The 20,013-nt window shown below is 44.4% G+C and overlaps 1 protein-coding gene across 10 annotated transcripts in view; it reads right to left on the bottom strand.

The window, feature by feature from the left end:
- The window catches only part of CORO1C (coronin 1C), a 67,046-nt gene that overhangs the window by 21,623 nt on the left and 25,410 nt on the right, over nt 1-20,013 (bottom strand). For 7 of the 10 annotated variants that reach the window (XM_084819887.1, XM_084819884.1, XM_084819880.1 and 4 more), the window contains exons 2-3: nt 13,359-13,558; nt 25-147 (exon numbers count right to left, since the gene is read on the bottom strand). In XM_084819887.1, coding sequence (XP_084676013.1) covers nt 25-147; nt 13,359-13,558 — 323 coding nt within the window. Of the gene's footprint in view, nt 1-24; nt 148-4,669; nt 4,918-13,358; nt 13,559-17,860; nt 18,095-18,652; nt 18,758-20,013 lie in introns of those variants that run through there. The other 3 variants (XM_084819883.1, XM_084819879.1, XM_084819886.1) reach the window with 3 other exon arrangements.

Below are 20,013 nucleotides of genomic sequence, written 5' to 3'. Positions count from 1 at the left end.
GAGATGCTTAACGTATCAACTCACCATAACAGTACAGTCTTCCGAGCCGCTGGCAATGACATGATCATTATGAGGACACCAGTCTATGTCCAGCACTGGTCCTGTATGGCCACATACGGTGGGGTAGGATTTGTCAATTCTACCTGTCTGAGGAGGGAGAGAAGGAAGCACTGTAATGTACAGGACAAAGACAGAATTGGGGCACACACTCAAAACACAAAATGTAAGAGGCGGCAGCTCTCCAGCGTCTCAGTCAGAGAAAAGTCTTGCACATCACCTACTACTGGATCCTTTTAACTGGAGATGCTGCGGGTGATTGAACCTGGGACTTCCTGCATGCAAAGCATGTGCTCCTTCACTGAGCTACGGTTGCCCCCCAAAACATTTAGAGGCCTGTGCAGGTGTGGTGCCAGAAACACCTTTAACCAGTGTCTCCCCAAAGATAATTAATTTCTAGTTCACCGTGCTTCTTCAAGAAAAGTGTAGCTGCACCCCATTCAATGAACTTTAGGCACACTCCTCATGTCTATCTTTTCTAGACACAAACATCTATGGCTGGCTTTCCAGAGCTACTCTTTGCTCCTTATGCTGCCTGAAGCCTGGATCATGCATTCTATTATTACACTGCTAATTCCTGGGAGGCTAGTTTTTCCAAATCAAAGTTCACTGTACATAAGGTTTTAGAAATGGTGATAGCCATTAGCTCTTGCAGACTGATTGACCTTAGACCTGCTTGTCAAAATGGGGGGTGGGGGGGTGGGACAAGTCCTAAAGGACTATGAGATGCAGCAACAACAAAGAACAATCTTTATAGAGCTGAACAGACGCTTAATGGAGAGACATCTTTTCTTCATAGCTGGGAAACATGTAGCAGCCACTTAGAAGCATATCATGTGGCGGCTGCAAGCAGATGGACAGGTGGTTACCTACAACCTCTGACCGCAAGATAAGCCCACTGTTACTGTCACAGTGGTGGACAGCCAGTCCAGCACCAGCCTTCCAAGGTAGCTCACTGGACACGCAACTCCCCCTCTTATCCTCTCCCTTCTCTGGCACCTCTGCTCCAAGTAACCCAAGCCGAGGTGAGCAGGCTTCCTCCAGCTCTCAGGGTGTTTACATGGGAGTAGGAAGGCAGCCAGATATGCTCCCAGTCTCTACTGCCCAAGTGATTACCCTGCCTTCTCTTCCCTCTAGGACTAACTCAGTGAAGCATAATCCAGACAGTTTAGACAGCATGGTGGGAACAAACTGACCCTTGAAGGTATAGATAGGAATCCAAACCCAGAATGATAGCTCAATTAAGTTAAGTTTGTTAAAGATAGAAACAGGTTAGTGACAGGAAGCAGTGAGTATGCACAGTAAGATGAGGTAACAAAAACTAAAGACCAAGATGCTGATCTACCTTCGATCCATGCTACATAACCTACCAGGGCCAACAGGCTTACATCCAGGTCCCTTTTTGCAACCAAAAAAGCTCTTGTTGGTAAAAGATGGAAAAAGAGCAGCAACTTAAAATGGGTGTTATGTCTAGCTTTATGCTGTTTGATTGGGGTGATCCTGATTGACAACAGCAACCCTACTGACTGATGGGTGCAGGTTCACATACGTAGGATGGGCCCCAGGAAAAGGGCAGTCACCTGGAGTTTACCTTAGGAGGGTGAGAATTGGCAAGGGAGGGACTAATCCCTTTCCTCCCAGACTACACTGTGTATCTGAGTGGCTGCAGGATGGAACCTGACTGGAAGGATGGCCCCAACAGGAAGATGCTATTTCAGCCATTATCTGGAAAGCTAAACTGTCAGCCTTGGCAAGCTCAAGCTTCTAGACAGTTACCACCACCTTTAAGAAACAACCATGTGATTCCCTGGTCAATGGTGGGGCAAAGCAGCATGTGCTTCTATGTTCATACGCACAAGACCGTAAGGAAAGACCTTGGGCAGAACTGGGGACTGTTAGTGACTGAAAGGCAGAAAATGGTTCAGGGACAGAGGAGCAAAGAGACAAAAGATTCAGAGGGCTTGATGTGATAGTCTGTGGAGTGCATACTGAGGAAGAGGACTGCACACCATTGTGCCAGTCAGTTTGCATGTAACTCACCTAAGACTGGTGCACATCTTAACTGAGGGGGATAGTGTGCATTCTATCTATGCCAAAAGCAAAATGCAATGTCTTCAATAGCGAATGCATCTGGGGTGGGTGTGGGGAATTACCATCACACCTAAAGCTTAAATCTAAACAGTTTAAAATGGACATAATGAGGTGCTCATAAAAAAATCCAGTCTCTCAAATGAATACACCTGACCATTTTTTAAAAAGTAGCCTAAAGAAATACCCTAAGAATTGAGACCAAATAGATCAGCTGTGTTCGGAGGGCCAACACTGACATATTAAGGCATATCTTGGATTGCCCAATCAGGATTCTGACTGGGAAGAAAAAATTAGTTGGTGCATACATACATACTAAACTTGCAAATATCTTTGATGTTTGCAAGTTTATGCATGGCTTTGTTTATTTATACGATGGCCTTGTAGGCCCAACCCTACTACTATTCTATGATTCTATCTGCATGATCAAGATAAAGGCTCAACTCCAAGTTTGCAAACAAACAGCTGAGTGTTAAATCTCGCTCAACAGATTGTGCAAAATGACTGGAATATATTATGCTGTATTTTGGCGCTGTAATTTTTGTGAATCGCCCAGAGAGCTTTGGCTATTGGGCGGTATAGAAATGAAATAAATGAAATGAAATATATGTTTAAGTTACCTAAAATGGTAATTCATTTGCTAAGAAAAAGACCTGCAATTATCTCTCTCTTGATATCATTACCTCACCACCCTTTTGTACTCTAAGAGAAAAATCAAATATAACCACCTGGGCTCTTGCAGTAATTGTCTCTCAGTTTGGGATGTACCCGAGAGAGTGTTCCATTTACATATAATGACTACTTATTGCAAGCTTGGTAGTTGGTAAACAACTTCAGAATTAAAATGAAGTTCTTCCTGCTTCATTAGCATCACCAATCTCAGACTGGCAGGAGCTCTTCCTGAGCCCTTTTCTTTCGTCACTGACCTGATTAAAACCTGCACAAGCTAATCAGAATTGAAGAGGGACAGGAATGGCAGACATAAAAAATGGAAGTCAGCTACCAAGTTTCCCACCACAAAGGCTTCCCAAAGTGAGTAAAAATGTCACCCTGCAATGAATGCAGTTGGGACTCATGCATGAAATGAAGCATTCTTACAACCACACTTCACCATGTGCCCAAACTCCCACCATATTTTAGGCTTTTGGGGCCATGTGAAATCAAATCCTGGTCTGTTGTCCAGTTTAGACATCATCTCCCACATCACATCTCCCAGATCAAAACAGATCATGATCGTGCCACTACCACCATACACACACATAGCATGCCCCTTGCTCTGCCTGTACAAAATCCCTCTTCCTTTTCCTAGTTAGTGTGACACCTGAAGCAAAATACTGCTAACTGCAGTTTTCTCTCAAAGCAAAGAACGAAATCAGGGTTAGAGTCTGGCTTTAAATGCTTCGAGAGCAAACTATGGTTAGAAGGATTAGAAGTTGCTCAAACATCATAGTAAACCATGGTTATTGCTAACAAAGAAAAGGGAGAGGGAAGGGAGGAAAAGCCATGGAGCTCCTCATTTAAACAGAAGGATTCATCAGTGCCACACATTCCCTTCTGCCAAGACTATTCCGTATAACAGGGGTGGACACCTTGTAGTCTTACAGATGTTTTGGCCTACAACTCCCATCAGCCTTGGCCAGCACAACCAATGTGAGGGATGATGGGAGGGCCACAACTTGCCCACCCCTGCGCTATACTGTGGAGTTCCTCTAAAATAGCCTTCCCCAACCTGGTGCCTTCAACTCTCTCTGCACAAGCCAGCATGACTAATGGTCTCGAATGCTGGGAGGTGTAGTCCAAAACATCTGGAGGGCACCAAGTTGGGGACAGTTACTCTAAAGAAAAGGAAGATCCCATGTGGCCAAGTGCACAGGATAAAGCATACTGGCAGAAGAGATGTGGGGACAGAAGAGATCCTAAAATCCAATTCTGGCTCTACTGCTCACTGTGGCTAGTAAGAAGCAGCAAGATGGCACCAGTTTAGACAATATGCATCATGGAAAAACGTTAAAGGCTTTGGTTTTTTAACATACAGAGTTGAGCCTATAAACCACGTTAAATATATATCTTAAGTACCTAAAAGTAGATTGGGCACTTTACAGCAATCGACGTCGAGGTCAATAAACAGTGACAATAAAAAATCAACATCTGTAGTACAAGAACAGCTACTAAGAGTGAGATGTACTAAATATTCTTTTTAAAACAATCCTTAACTGAGAGACAATGATTATATACTGGAATATTCCAATATATTCCACCATGGCACAAAATCTGAACATAAGAGTTAGAATTGTTTTCATTCAGATTAAGTGTTGTTGCATGACTAAAATGAACTTGGCAGTAGCCCTGAGGCAGCACTCAATCCCCTTGTTAAAAATCCATTAACATTTAGGGATGAGCAATGAACACCAAAATAAACAAGGAGATTGCAACAAGATGTAGATTTATGGCAAATGCGCACACAAAAAATTGGCCCAGGTAGGTAAATTGTAAAAGGTGCATAGAGAAAGCTTTTTATACAAACCATTCCAGTCAGAAGGCTTAACGTTTACCAAATAAGGCAACTTAATGAAGTCATACAGGCCAAAATAGATTTCCATAGGAGTTCTGATGCGATGGACTGAAGAAACTGATGCAGTTTTCCACCATGACTGACCCTGTCTCTCTGCTAGGAAGAGGCAGTTGATTACAGGAAAATAATTCTTAGATTAATTTAGTTCAGAAAGCAACTTCCTCAGAAATTTTTGTTATCCTCTCAGCTGAAAATAAGGAAGTGGCATCAACTTGCGCATTCCACTATGTGTATCTTTAGAAGGAGGGAGCAGAGGAAGGAAACCAGATCACAAGGAAGGGGTATGAAATGCAAATTAAGCCCTCTCTTTCAGACAAGCACAGTTTTTCCTTGAGGGCATGACATCCTTCAGTCACTGCTTATCATTCCACAAGACCTGCTGCACCTACAGCACACCCACATCTACCAGCACCAGATGGTTCATACCCCAGGCACTGGGCTTATGAAGACTGCACTGCGGAGTCAGACCATGACAAATGGCCATTAGTCATCCAGCAAGCTGGCCAAGCTCTCTATGACTAACCCTTGTTAAGATAAGGAAATCATGCCATTCCCCAAAGGGGAAATATATCACAGCAGCAGCACCATCACCAAAAGATTTCTAAAACGTGTACAGTGTTTAAGTTGTAGTGGAGACACAAAGCCTGCATCTTTCATCAGAAGTCACAGAATATGCTCGGTAATGTGTAAGATAGTAGAGTTCAAGTTCTATCAGAGCAACTGGTTGGAACGTGAACAGCTACTGTCCAAGAAGATGGTCAAAGCCAGATTTTGCTCTGTAGGCCCATTAAACTGCAATGGTGGTGGCTGACAGATTAAGGAGGTTTATGGGGAAATGCTGAGAGAGAAAGAGAGAGAGGGATGTGAGAGAAGAGAGGAGTATGCATATTTATGTATGTATAAAATTGTGTGTTTTATATCACTTCTCATGGAAATGTAGGAATGGGGAATAGGGTAGCAAAAATTAATTAACAGTGAAGGTGGTGCTGTTCAGAGCATGGCCATGACACAATGGCCCTGTTCACACAATCACAGGGGCCACTGTGTCAAACCATGGTGGCTTATTAACCACCACACGTGTGCTGATTGTGTGCTAGCTAATTCATATAACTACCCTCACCAGGCACAGCTTTTTGTGTCGCCCAAACCCAGCAAGGGCAGCTTATAGAGGTGGTTAATGGGGTGGTTAACAAACTACCCAGAACCCATGCCCTGTTGTAGGATTCTGGGGTGGTTTGTTAACCACCACAAGCCACCCTAGCCTGATTTGGACAACAAGTGGTGGCACCAGGATTTTAGATTGGCAACCTGGCACCTGCAGGTGCCACAACCTACTGTGGCTGCAGTGATTGTGCAAGCCAGGTCAGTGCCTAGTATTGTTGGGAGTCATGTAGTAATAGGCAGGTGCGAGAACACTACCGTGCAAGCCTCAGGGAGAGATATTTTGTGTGCAAACCACACCTCTTAGATCATGTTCTGTATCAGGGGAGGGCAACTTGTGGATAATTAAGTTATGCTTTAAGGTTCTTTGGAAAGCAATGAGGAGTATTAACAGGCCTGTGCAGCTTGTAGCAGTAACAAGGTCTATATCTCTTCCCACCGGGGGACCAGAAATGCAGCAGCTGGATGACTTCATTGCTTCGTGCCATGTGCTTACAGCTGAACAGAGATAAGTGCTGGGTACAAGCACAAAAGGCTCTGTAATGATAGAAGTTTCCATGGACTATCTGCTCTGGAAAATCTGTAGCAATGCACAGAAATCCACCGCAAAATTAGAGCTGTGACAGAAGGATACAGACAGAGCAAAACAAATGGCCAACTGCTAGCCAGAGCAAGAAATTCAGCACTTGGCACAGCTGCTGCATTTCAGCTAGCGAACAGCAGCTTCCTGCAACTACTGTGTCCTGATTGGGTGGGGGGGGGATGCCAAAATCTAGCATAAGAGTACCTAGCCTGCATTTCTTGTTGAAACAAGAAGAAGTGGAGTCCTTTGGTTGTACTGGAGTACGCTTTTTTTTACTGCCCACGAATCATTGGAGTGGTTTGAGACATCCTCTTGCTCACAAGGGAACTTATCTCAAAATCCCTTCTAAACACCAGTTTAGGCAGTCCCTGGCTCCCAAACTAGTTTCTGATGGTCCTTATGTAGCCGCAGGTTGTATAGGCAGTCTTTCCTTCCCTGTCAGGGGATCTCTGGTGATCTAGGCATAGTGATTGCAAATGCTTGGTTGGAGTACAAGGTGTGTGTTTTTCTTTTGGCGAACCCACCCCCTCACTCTCCAACGCACAAACAGCCTTCCCCCTTGCCCCCACCCTGCTCTCAAATACACATACCTCCTTCCCCTCTCACCCCTCTCTCTTACACACGGCAATCACAACTGGTCTCCTCCCAGCCTGCTGGGGGAGAGTGCAAATTACATGGGGAGGAAGGTGCATAGGAAGGGTCATTCCCACATGCCTCCTCCCCATCATAATCCTGCTCTCCCCCACCCCACCCTGCCTGAACTGCTGAGTGCCAGCCTGGCAAGAGGGATTAGGGGCAGCTGCAGTCAAGGCTGCCCAAAGTGGCCAAAGAGACACCCACCTGTACTCTACTAATACAAAGGTGGTAACAACTGGGGGAGAGGTCAAAGTTGCTTCCCAGTCAAATTTTAATGTATTCTTATTTATTTTTATATATCTCAAATGGAAGATCACAAAAACAGAACATGTTAATCATTTCCGCTAAATTAACTTTGCATCACAAAATTGGCTACTTAGCAGATCCTAGGACTAGCTTTTCAAGACTGCACTGTCTCACCAAATTCCTCATGAATACAAAAGGGATGGGACAAGAAACGTGATGTTCTGGTGATAATTCCAGGTTGGTAGATTGCCCATTTACTGGCGCTAGGCCTATCCAATTAATCACAGCCTCACTCCATGCCAAAGTGTCCACAGATTGGCAGAAACAGCTCCTCTTGTTTCTCTCCTAAGACCTAACACTCACAGTTGCTTCCACACTGTTCTCAATACAGACATGACATATTTGGCCAGCAGAGATTCGGCTGTAAGGAGAGAGCAAAAGAGGCAGTTTCCAATTCTGGTCCCTCCCCAGCAAAATAAATACTGCAGTTTCCAAAAAGGAAGAACATTTTTGCTCCCAAACTTCAAATTTCCATGCCATGTTTCAAACTAAAACCAACATTTTCATAGGCAAGGTTTATGAGCGGAAGTGCTGACAGTCCCTCAAAAGCGGAAAAGTGAGTGAGGTACTGCTGTTAGCACCCCACCTAAACCACAGGAAGAATGTCAAGAGATTTGCTGTCAAGGCTTCTTGCAGACACACACATACAGCTAAGTTCAAAAAAGGATTCAGGGGAGAGATTCAGGGAAAGATGATGAGGCTTCACACAGACTATACTGATCCAACTGCAGAAACATTCCCATACATATAATATGCCAACCTGTCAGTCAAGTGGAAAGATATAACATATACTTTTAGAGCAGCTTCCCCAACCTGGTGCCCTTCAGATGTGTTGGACAGCAACTCCACCATACCCAGCCAGCATGGCCATGCTGACTGGGAATTATGGGAGTTGCAGCCCAACACAGCTGGAGGGCACCAGGCTGGGGAAGGTTGCTTTAGAAGCTATATAGCAGATTGTGCAGAAGGAACACTTGAAGAGTGGGAAAAAGCAAGTCCTGGTATGATCCCCCCCACCCCTGGCAACATGAAATTGCTTGCATACACTTTGTAGATAAATGCTAGCTGGCCCTTCTGAAACGGGGCAACATGAACTACAACAGGAGAGAATCCAAACTGAACTTTATGCAAGGGAGGAACCGTTTGGCCAAAACCACAAACAGCAAAGCATGCCCTGTGTTGTTACAAAACAACAAATAATGTTGCCTTAAAGAAGAACCAAGCATGAACATGCGTTTTCTTTTTATTTGAAGGAAAATGTTTTGGACAGCAATGATAAGGACATCCTAAAATTCCCTGGAGCTAGTGAACTTATTATACAAACAGCCCATAACTGTGATAGAACAACACAAGAGGAGAAGGGTAGAAACTGCCCCCAATTCCTTGCTTTGGTCCCTATGAGTCCGGAGACAGCATCCTCTGAAAGGATATGAAGTTAAGGAATTAATAAGAAACTGGCCCAAAAAACAAAGAATCTGGATTTACAGAAGAACATTTAAGGCAAGAAGAAGAAAGTGCTCGCAGTCCTTTTTATTTCAGTGACTGGTGAATTTCTGGCAAACATCCTATCCGTAAGTGTACAAGGAAGAGGCGTACACAGGAAAATCCAGCTTTAAGAGAGGTACCAGCCAAGCACCATGTTGTGCTCAGAATCACAGAACCAAAGAACCTCCAGGACACTCACAAGCGGCACACAAAAGCAACAGCCCACTCCTGCGGTCGCTCCCCAGCAAGCCATGTTCAGCGTCATCCTGCCTCTGAATACCAGTAGCTGGAGTGCAATGTTGGCAGCGGGCTGCTGCACTCACGTCTTGCTCTTGGCAGGGGGGAGAACCTCAGGCCCTCCCAGGGGGGCCACACCCACCCCTCTGGAGCTCCCCAGAAGGCCATCCCCCCCCCTTTCCCCCAATCACCAGTTGTTTGGTGGTTCCCCGGCTTCTGTGCAGTTTTCCCCCCATTCTAAAAGGTTGAAATGCCTTGTTACTAGCAGCAAGAGTGTCAAGCTAAAGGAGGCTGGTCTTTTGTTATGTTGGCCCCACCCGTTTTGCCTTCAGCTTCACCCATCACTGGAATGTGGCCCCTGGGAGCTTCTCAGAAATGGGATTTGGCCCTGGGGCTGAAAGAGGTTCTGCACCCCTGATCCTTGGCTTCCCAGAGGCATTTGGTTAGCCACTGTGGGAAGCAGGAGGCTGGATTAGTTGGAACTTTGTTCTGGGTCCAACAGGGCTTCTCTTATGTTCCTGAGGCCTAGTTCTCTCAGGAGGTAAACCCGTTTCTTGACTGTACCACTTTGATGTGCAGGTGAGGCCTCACATGTGAATGAACACTTCTGTAAACAAAATGATTCCCTACACATAGAAAATTAACACAGTGCTCCCCAACATCTAGCCCAAACTTCTGCTTGACAAGCTAGAATTCTACATGCCTGATTTTTTCTTTCTGTAGAAATATCCAACCTAGCTTCCTACCTGCAGTCTGAAGTGGTGGGGTCAAAAACAAGGTTTACCGTGTCATCTGCTGTTCATATTTACTAGCCCTCTAGAAATAGAGGACTTTTCATTTTTGATATACCTCCAACCAACTCCTGCAGCACTGCGCAAGGGAAGTTCAAAATGAGTGCAGTCACACACATGTTCTAAAACAGCCTTCCCCAACCTGGTGCTCTCAAGATGATTTGGACTGCAAGCACCATCATTCCCAGCCAGCATGGCCAATGAGAGTAGTAGTCCAATACATCTGGTGAGCACCAGGTTGGGGATGTTGGCTATAAAAGAACTAGGCTCACTGCATGAAAGCCTGCGCTGCTAACAGGAAAAACACAAGAAACTTTCCAGTTTTATTCACAACATCTGGCTGAACAGGAAAAGTAGTGTAAGCCTCTGATTCAAGCTTCCAAATATTCCCAGGGACCTTCAAGAGTACCCCCACCCCACCCCAGCCAAAGTTCCATCTTGTTTTTACAAGAGCATGGCCAACATTAAGATTCCAAAGAATCACTACCGTACCGAAAGCCCCCCCCCACCCGCCGCCACATGCCCTGATCTCAGCAGAACTTGGCAACCCACTTTGAGTCACTGCACGCTGCTGAGGGGAAGAGGGTGGCATAAAGAGAACAGGTGAGCCCTCATGCACCCACAGTTCCATTTACTGTGGTGCTTTTGTTGGCATTCAGACAATGTACATCACTGCAAGTCTCCACAAATATATTGTTCCGGAGGAATTCTCAGTCTTGGGGTGGGGAGCTCTCAGCAGTGCTGCAATTTTGGGGTTAGCCCTAAGTATTTTTCCAAAGCTCCCTATTTACCCTTATGTTGCATTAAAAAGGGAGGGAATTCTAAAAATATTGTTCAGTGCGATAAAAGAAAAAAGAGACATGCAAAGTGATTTACTGATCCGAGATTTCTGCCATCCCAGGCGTATGGCACATCCCTCCCTCCCTTCCTGTAAAGGGCACAGAGCCAAGAATCAAGCAGAGATGCTTTAGCAGCACTGGTTTTTCCACTGTTTTTTAATTCCATACATAGTACATTTCAGCCAGCGCTGCCAAGAGATTCAGCATGGGAAGTCCACCAAGATAACCGTATGAGAATTATTTAAACCTTCCAGTCGTTCACACACACAAGAAACCAAGAAAGGTTCAGCTGACACATGCATGGCTGACACAATCCAGGGAGCAAAGAGTTAACCATCCTTTCCACTTGACTCAAAGCTGCTTCTCCCTTTTTACAGTAAAGCTCCTATCCCACCATTCTCCGGGCTCAAAGTGGCCAATCAAAGCGAAGGGTGGAAATTATTCAGGACGGCTCCCAACCCAAAGAGCTGTAATGGCCATATATGGTAAAAACCACTGTCAGAGCCCTGCAGTGAGGGCTGCTGTTAGACATATCAGTGAAAATGCTGCAGCAGCCGCTGTGGAGGCAGGGATGAAGGCGCGTGCGCACACACACTCATGCATTCTCTCTCACACACACACACACACACACACACACACACAGCAGCTCATTTTTAAAAATAAATAAACTGGGATGTAGGAGGTGGGAAATAGGCCTTCGTCTGCCAAGGCAACATCAGGGTCACAAAGCATAGGCAAAAGTACCCACCCACTAGGTACATTGTCTGGGCTTCCATGCAGGGTTGTGCTCCTTGTTACCGTTTCTGCTACCAGGGATAGGACTCAGTAAAAATGTTCACAGGGAGAAAACAAAAGAGCCATTCAATTTGCAAGCCGTATGGAAGGAAGCAGCCTGTGCAACAACAAGATTTCTGGCAGGCCATTACTCCAGCACCTGATGCATCTTGCTCCTGGCTCTCTCACCCATCCTCGTTCAACACAAGGGGCATTACGGAAGCCTTCACAGCAGCATCCTATTTCAGACAGGTGCTGTGCAGAGCCATTTCCCAAAATCCGATATATTTATTTGGCCTTGACAGCCCCTTTCAACCTCAAGAGCTTTTTTAGGCAGCTATGCACAGAGCCACTTAAGTGTGCCATATCTGCTTGAGGTAGGAGCAGCCAACTAAAGCAAGAAGAGATTCCTGGCAAAGGCCACTGGGGCTTCAGCATAAAGTGCCCATAATTTAAGAGGACCCACACAGAAAGAAGTGTGCCTGCTAGGCTGGGATCTGAACTGGTACATTCAAAAAGGCTAGGACTACTTGAAATCCTTTTGTCTTTCCTGAGGAACCACATCTGTGCAGTGTGGTCTCTTGCTGCAGGAGATGCACCCTCAAGCACTGCTTGACCTTTTTGCTTAGCACGTACTACAAATAACTACTACAAACAACATGGTGTTGGATCAGGGTTAGATATTTACCATCTTGAAAGGCCTTGGGTATAAAATACTCAAGTTACCTAACCTATTCCCTTGACAGTCATCATTCATTCTATTTCAGATGTTCAGGCCGTGAGTGCTGTTGCACTGTTCATACACAGGAGGGAGGCATCACAAGGCTTCGGGGATACCCCACGGTTTGCAGAAGTGCTAAACCCAGTTTGCAGACATACAAGATACAAATCCTCAAAATTAATTAAGTAAGTGCCTTTTACTTCCTATTCCCTTACAAAAAGACTGTAATTCATTTCAGTCCAGCTTCTGAATTCAAACTCCACACAAAACACGTCCACAAGAAGCAGGTTTGCCAACTGCACAGACAGACAAGGCAATGCATGCACATTCTGTTCACACAAACAGCTGAAACTGCCTAAGGCAGGGGCAGGGCCTGCCCCTGATTCCATTTCCTCACATATGTGTTCGCCATTACCTGGTGGTTGCATGAACAGGGCTATTCTCATTTTCTGTAGTAGAGGTGAAATAATACATCTAGGATGGGGGTAGGCAACCTGGTGCCCTCTAGATGTCTTGGACTACAACTTCCATAAGCCCAGCCACCATGGCCAATGGTCAGGGATTATGGAGTTGCACTTTAGGACAATGCACAAATTTTTGCAGAAGGATAACACGATTTCAACAAGCGAAGGATGAGAGCCGCCCACTTAGAAAACCAAGAGGTCTCTCTTCCAAAACGGTCTGGAGGTGTTTATTGTTTTCCTGAAATCACAACCCAGGCTGACAGTAATTAGATACAAAATGACTGTAAACAATGGGTCCTTTGGACTGTGGCTCCATGAAAGAGCCCCTGCTTTGCATGCAGAAGGTTCTAGGTTTGAGCCCTGACCTCTCCAGGTACTGCTGGAAAAACTCCTGCCTGAAAGCTACTAGTCAGTTTCGACAGTACTGGGCTAGATGGCCTAATGGTCTCGCTCGGTATAAGGCAGCTTCCTATGTTCCTTCCTAATGCAATGCCAGCAGCAACAGAATTGAATTCAAGTAGCCAAGCGACCTATGTTTCTACTTACTGGATTTTTTTTAATTCTGAAGGGAACAGACAACATTGTAACTGGACAGAGCAATACTAAAGGACCATGTTAAACACTGTTTTAGAAAACACACTTACCTTGTGTAATGGCAGAACCAGGAATGCACCACCACCACTTGCCTCTATTATTATTGCAACAAATTTGGGATTGACTGCACAAAAAGAACTATCCCACGTAACACGGGAAACTCTAATGTCATCGTAACACTGGTCATTTTTCACCGCCTGACCAAAGACGTGCCGAAACTTGCTCTGTCGTACCACTCGTCTCATTGTTTCTGCAAAAGAAGAGAATAGGAAATTCAGAACACCAGCATAGCTTACTGTTGCTCAGATTTCCCCTACTAACACAGCCCGGAGAACTCCTCTTTTGCTACACTGCCAAGAGAAAGTCCATTTTTATCAATATGTTTCTAAATACCAAACGTTGGGCCCTTTGCAACTGGAACAGTTCTAATAACAAATCCATAACCCATTCCTCTAACTTTGCGATTTAACTGTTTTGTTCTTTAAAAATTGTCGTATTTGATTTTCTGAGTTCATTGTAGTTTAGCGAATGGCTTACAATCACTGAGAGCTCAGTACTGGGCGAATCAAGCAGAATATATATTTTTGAGTGTACACCCCGCCCCAAAGTATTAATCTGGAATAAGTGCACTGTTGCTTGCAGCCTTGTTTTCCAAAATCAATTCATTTGTTTCAGAATCTTGCAATATCTGCTTTACTACAGTAGAAACATGAACTGTACAGAAAGTGTACATGAAGGATGTCAAATATATGCTTAATATGTTCTCTCCAACCTGGGAGATAATAAACTTTCCTGAGAAGGAAAGTTTATTATCTAAGAGGCCCAAATCCAGAACATGATTGTCCAAAATCTCGTCAGAAACAGAAACATTGCCAAAAAACGTACTGCCCAAAATAACCATCAAGGAGCAAGACTGAGCATTTGACTAATTAAAAAAAGATGCTCAATTGTCTGGTCAAATACAGGTGTCATGTTTTTAACTGTGTTTTTACTGTATTTCTTTTATTCGTGTTTTAATCAAGTTTTTACTTTTTAAAATGTTTTCGTTCCTATGATTGTTCCATTTGCTTGGTGGAAAGGCAGGGTACAAATTAAATAAAAATAAATTGTGTCAAATAATGGTCAACTATTTGTAAAGCTTTACCAGAATGAACAGATAATCTAATCATCAGCAGGTCTGATACCTATGCTAATTACAACAAATTAGTTAACTTATTATGAAATAGTGAAAGTAAAACATTGTATTAAATTATTCTGACGTAATGTTATCTAAGGTTGCTGAAAGTACAAGTGGTTCACTAAACAGTTCTTCTCTTTGGTTTTTATCCTGGAACATCCAGATCACCCTACACTTATTTTTTTAAAAGTGACATTGAAGCAAAGTAACAGCATTTACTTTTTTAAATGCTGGTTTTTGAAAGACAGTTGTGCGAAAGAGGCAGTAGGCTAATTATTCAAGAATCACCAGGATCACAGCTCCATGGACCATTTGACTGTAGTTCACCTTTCCCCAATCTGGTGCCTGCCATGCCAGCTGGGGATGATGGAAATTGTAGTCCAACACATCTGGAGGGCACCCAGATGTATTGGAAGGCTGCCATAGTCAAAAAGGTGGTCAACCGACTGGACAATATTTGACCAACAATTGACTAGTATATCAATCCTACTGAAGACCTTAACTACTGGAACGCCTTTCTTCTGATTAAAGGTAAAGGTGTCCCCAACCAGTCGTGTCCGACTCTAGGGTGCGGTGCTCATCCCCGTTTCTAAGCCGAAGAGCCAGCGCTGTCCGAAGACGCTTCCGTGGTCATGTGGTTGGCATGACTGAACACCGAGGTGCACGGAACGCTGTTACCTTTCCCGCCAAGGCGGTACCTATTTATCTACTTGCAATTTCTTGCTTTCGAACTGCTAGGTTGGCAGAAGCTGGGACTGAAGACAGGAGCTCACTCCGTCACGCAGCACTCGGGTCTCGAACTGCTGACCTGCCGACCTTCCAGTCTGCAGTTCAGCGTCTTAACCACTAAGCCACCGCGGCCCCATTTCTTCTGATTACCTACTAGGATTTCACCAAATTCCAAGCAAAAACAAACAAAAACCTAAGCACAAGACCATAAATACAATGGTTAGGGAAAAACAGAATCAAATGTTAGATCTCTCAAACTCAGGGGTGCACCATTACGCACAAATCTGCTTGCAAACAAGGAGAAGGGAAGTCTGTTTAATACACAGATCCCACTTTTCAATTTCTAGTGCATCGTGTGCATGTACCCAAAGATAACCTTTAAGGTGACCCATTTTTTAAAGTTAATGACCTGCACATCTATAGTTAAGAATGTGAATCAACTAAACGAACATGTTGTTCAAGGCAAAAAGAGGGCACAGATCCATGGAAATGCTGGATCACAAAGGTCATCCTTAGCACCTGTTGCATTATAAATAAAGAAAATGCTTTAAAAGCATTACAGTTTTGCTGGCTACCAGCAAAATCTCAATGTTCTTGGTAGTGACACAGAGGTGATTTAGAAGGACCAAGGCTTCTAAGGAGTGCTAGCTTTGCCTAGCTCTGCCTAGTAACTAGCTTTGATTTGAAGTCTGAAAACCTAAAAGATATAGATATTGCACCTGCCTTCTCCAACCGGTACCCTCCAGATGTGTTGGCCATGCTGGCAAGGAATGATGGGAGTTGCAGTCCAACACATCTGGAGGGCAAAAGGTTGGGGAAGGCTGCATTACACACACAGAGAAACTGGAACATTAACATGAAACAGTAAGAAGTTGTTTAAGCTACCAGGCTAACAACAATGGAGACAGCTTTTCAATCCATAGAAGAAACTGCCTCAGCAAAAACTTCCTAAACCTGCAAAAACGATGACCTACACAAACAATGCCCTGCAGAGAGGATAAGGACTTGAGACTCTGGTCTTTTTGTGGAGACTGATAACAAGGGTGCAAATCACAGAGCTGGGGCATCTGCAGTACAGACATCTGTTCACCTGGGAATAGTAAGGAGACCACCAGCTGCTTCCGGACAAGCCAAACAGCTGTCAAATGGTAATGACATTCATTTAGCAGTGACCTTAAGAGAGTTCAAGACAATGATCCAGAGGTGAAAGACTCCATCTATCTTATTCCAAGAGTCTTAAGCAAGCCAGTGGTGACATGCTTTTCTAAATTGCATTAGTGAGATTTTTATATTTTTACAAGCAGCAGCCCAGATGGCTCGTTAGTTAAAAAAAAAAAAAAAAGCATTTATCAACAGCAAGACTAGTAAAAGATAGTAGGCCACATTTCTCTTCAAACAGGGCTACCACATTACTAATCTGTGCACAAAGTGCCTGGCAATTTCTGCCTCAGACATCATCATGTTGTTGCTGTTTAAATAAGAGAGGAGTTGAATAAAGTGACTGTGGAGGGTGTGGAATATCCTTCCTTCGAGATTTTCAGAATGACAAAATCTCCCACATCTCCTAGGGATGGAAACTTGAGATACAAGATATCCTACCTCAAGGCCAGGAGCCAAAGAGCATATCAAGACTACAGGTTAAAGGGATGATGGTTGACTTTCTTCTTCTTATTCTTCAAATAGTACAACATGCATGGTGGTTTACAAAGTATAACGAGGACAGGTTGCCTGTCCTGAGGAATTTACACTCTAGAAATTTGACAGAGCAGGGCAGAGGTTGGCAAGGAAGGAGAAGACAAGGCTAAGCAGGGGAAGAACCATCATTTATTTCAGTCGCACATACAGGAGAAGGCAACCTGGAGCCCTCCAGCTGTTTTGAATTACAAACTCCTATAATCCCTTACCATTGGCCTTCTAGCTGAGGCTGATGGGAGTTGTAGCCCAAAACATCTGGAGAGCACCAGGTTGCCTACCCCTGAAGTAGGGTGTGGGGACCAAGGAGTTGTGCCAAAGGTTTTTTCTTTTTAAAAGGCAGGTTTTGAGGAGGGATTTAAAGGAATCATAAATATTCCCTCTCCCCACAGAACCTTAGGAACCGAAGTTCTGTAAGGGAATACTAAAATCTTGGCATCCTGACCGCACCTACAATTCCCAAGTGTTGTTGCGCTCCTGTCCTGCTTGGAGGCTTCCCACGGGCATTTGGTTGGCCACTCTGGGAACAGAATGCTGGACAAGATAGGCCTTTGGTCTGATCCAGAATGGCTGTTATGTTCTAAAGAGTGGAGGGAGTAATGACAGTTAAACTGACATTTGCACTGTAGATATGGCCAGATCATATCCCATCCATGGTCTTGGGTTACGGATTAGAAATGTTCAGGTCTCTATCATTCCCCCAAGTCATCTGCTTGGGATTCTCTTAGGAACGTATTTCAAGATACACAGAAGGATTAACTGTATACATGTCTACTCAGAAGTCTCACTGAGCCTACCAGATAAGCGTATATAGGATTATTTGCTGTCTTGTTGTTTATTTCTCCTCCAGGTATTTTTCAACATTTAACAAACATTTTGAAATAACAGGTTTCCCAGCCTCAGCTCAATTCACATATAGTGAGAACCCTAGTCTGTGATCTCCAAATTACTCACCCAGAAGAGGAGAGGAATGGGGAAGTGAAAGGGTGTTATCCAATAGCTCCATGGTGTTGCAACAGCAAAGCACTACAAGCAGCCTCCCCCAACGGGGTGCCCTCTAGATGTGTTGGACTGCAACTCTCATCATGCCCAACTAGCATGGCCATTGGAAATGATGGGAGCTGCAGTTGGGGAAGGTTGGGGAATTGCACCCATTCCGTTCAACTACTTCCCACACACCCGCGTGACAGGTGCTGTTCTCGGCAGCAACACCCCCCCCCCTTCTAGTTCGGGCTGCCTGGTCTGTGGTGAGTCATCTGTGTATTTGTTTTGTCATCATGATAAGATAGGCAAGGCAGAACCTGCACTTGGGCCAGTAGACTTTCACAGCAGCTTTGCAAGAACATCCACTGGTTAGATTTCCTCCCACAAGGTTAGCCAAAAGCTATATAAATCCGATGTTCTAAAACGAGCAAGTCCGAAATGAAGTAGTCCCACACTAGTGAGTCCAAATCTTCATACTGACACTCTATCTAAATTCACTGTGAGAGGGGGTGGGGGAGGAAAATAAATGCTCTGGCACTCAAAAGGAAAATGCTCTTGACCAGCTTCACTAATCTCAACACGTGAGAGAATTAAGGTGAACTTCTTCATACACATCTCTAACCTGATGCCCTTATAAGGCAAGTGGTCTTAGAGGTGGGATAGTCGAGAAGGAGTCATTTCTAATAATGGGGAGGAAAATTTAAAATTACTAGTAAAATTCCTATTAATTTTTGCTCCCCCCTGCCACAAACACACACTTACCTTGCTAGGCTGCCCTGCTATGCTGCTGAATCATTCTCAACAGAAACTATGCAAGATGAACACACACATGCTCAACAGCCTCTCTAAGCCTTCATTTCCACAGCCAAGGGAGTGATTCTTGGCTTTGGATCAGAGCCATTTTGATCTGGCTCCCTTTCAGAACAAAAGAGGTGTGGGGGAAGTGGAGAGCAGGCAGAAGAAACATGCAGGCTCTAGTTATGAAAAAGCAGGAGTGATGGATCCCCTGAAGCACGTCCAATGAAGCATTCAGATGAAAAATTAAACAAGGGTTACCTCGTGCCTGAATGCGAGAGGCTTCTCTGCCTCCATTTGAAGCCCTGAAGACAATTTTCTAACCTAAGTAGGTTTTCATGTTGCAAGAACACATCCCTCCCCCATTGTGGTAAAGAAGGGGGTGGGGGAGCCAGCTGGCTGCAACGTGCCACTGGCTCTCTTTCACCAAGGTTTGCTCACTGCTATCTGGATCAGCAGGACAGAAGGAACCTGCAATGGTTACCTGTGCTAGGGGGAGTTTTTTTGAGGAGGAGGAAGAAATGGAGGAATGACACAGCTTAAGGCCCTTCCTATTTGGGACAAGTGGTTTGGACCGTCAGCAAATATGAGCTGCCCTGCAGCCTCATAAATCCACAATGTGGCTAATGTTCCCTCAACCACTGTTTGGTAAGAAGGTAAAAGGAAATCCAAGCACCCTTTGTTCATACAGCATCATAGCTTAACCTAATAAGAGATACAAAGCAGACATGATTTTTATTGCACCAACTGCACTACTGATAAAGCAACAGGAGAAAGATTTTTTCATCAGGCAAAATGGAGAACACTGTCACGCAGGCCCACACAACTCTGACACACACCCTTCCCACTAGCAACATATGGTGCACTCTCAATAAACCTCCTGCTTTTGCTGCCAACAGCAAAGGGGGGTGGCATCAGTGTGAAGCACACACATCTGGTGGGCTGGGTTTGGTGTCCTGAGTCACAAGTTGTGCAGGCCTACTTTAATAACAGGAGTTTTGCAACCAGCCCATGTTTACTCTGAAATATTTAAAAACAAGAAAGTGAATCTCAGAGTATTTCTACAATTTTAATATAGAACATCACTACAGCATATGCTGTAGTGGAGTTTTAATAATGTACAGTGGTGAAGGATACTGGCAGTAAATGCTTCTAGAAACCAGCCCTGACTGGAGGAAGCAAGTGCGTTTACAGCTTGGCAATGCTTACACCTACTGTCAAGAAAATCAGTGTTCTGACCAATACAAGTTTTACATTCACATCACAAATTCAAATAAAGTCACATGTGTGTGAAAATGCTCTCCGGTGTCATTAGTTGAATTGCCACT

Source organism: Heloderma suspectum, chromosome 13, assembly GCF_057233095.1.
Source record: "Heloderma suspectum isolate Gila_16-S chromosome 13, 16-S_ref, whole genome shotgun sequence".
Classification (NCBI taxonomy): Eukaryota; Metazoa; Chordata; class Lepidosauria; order Squamata; family Helodermatidae; genus Heloderma; species Heloderma suspectum.
The sequence above is the reverse complement of the archived record's forward strand: the minus strand, read 5'-3'. Positions and strand labels throughout refer to the sequence as shown.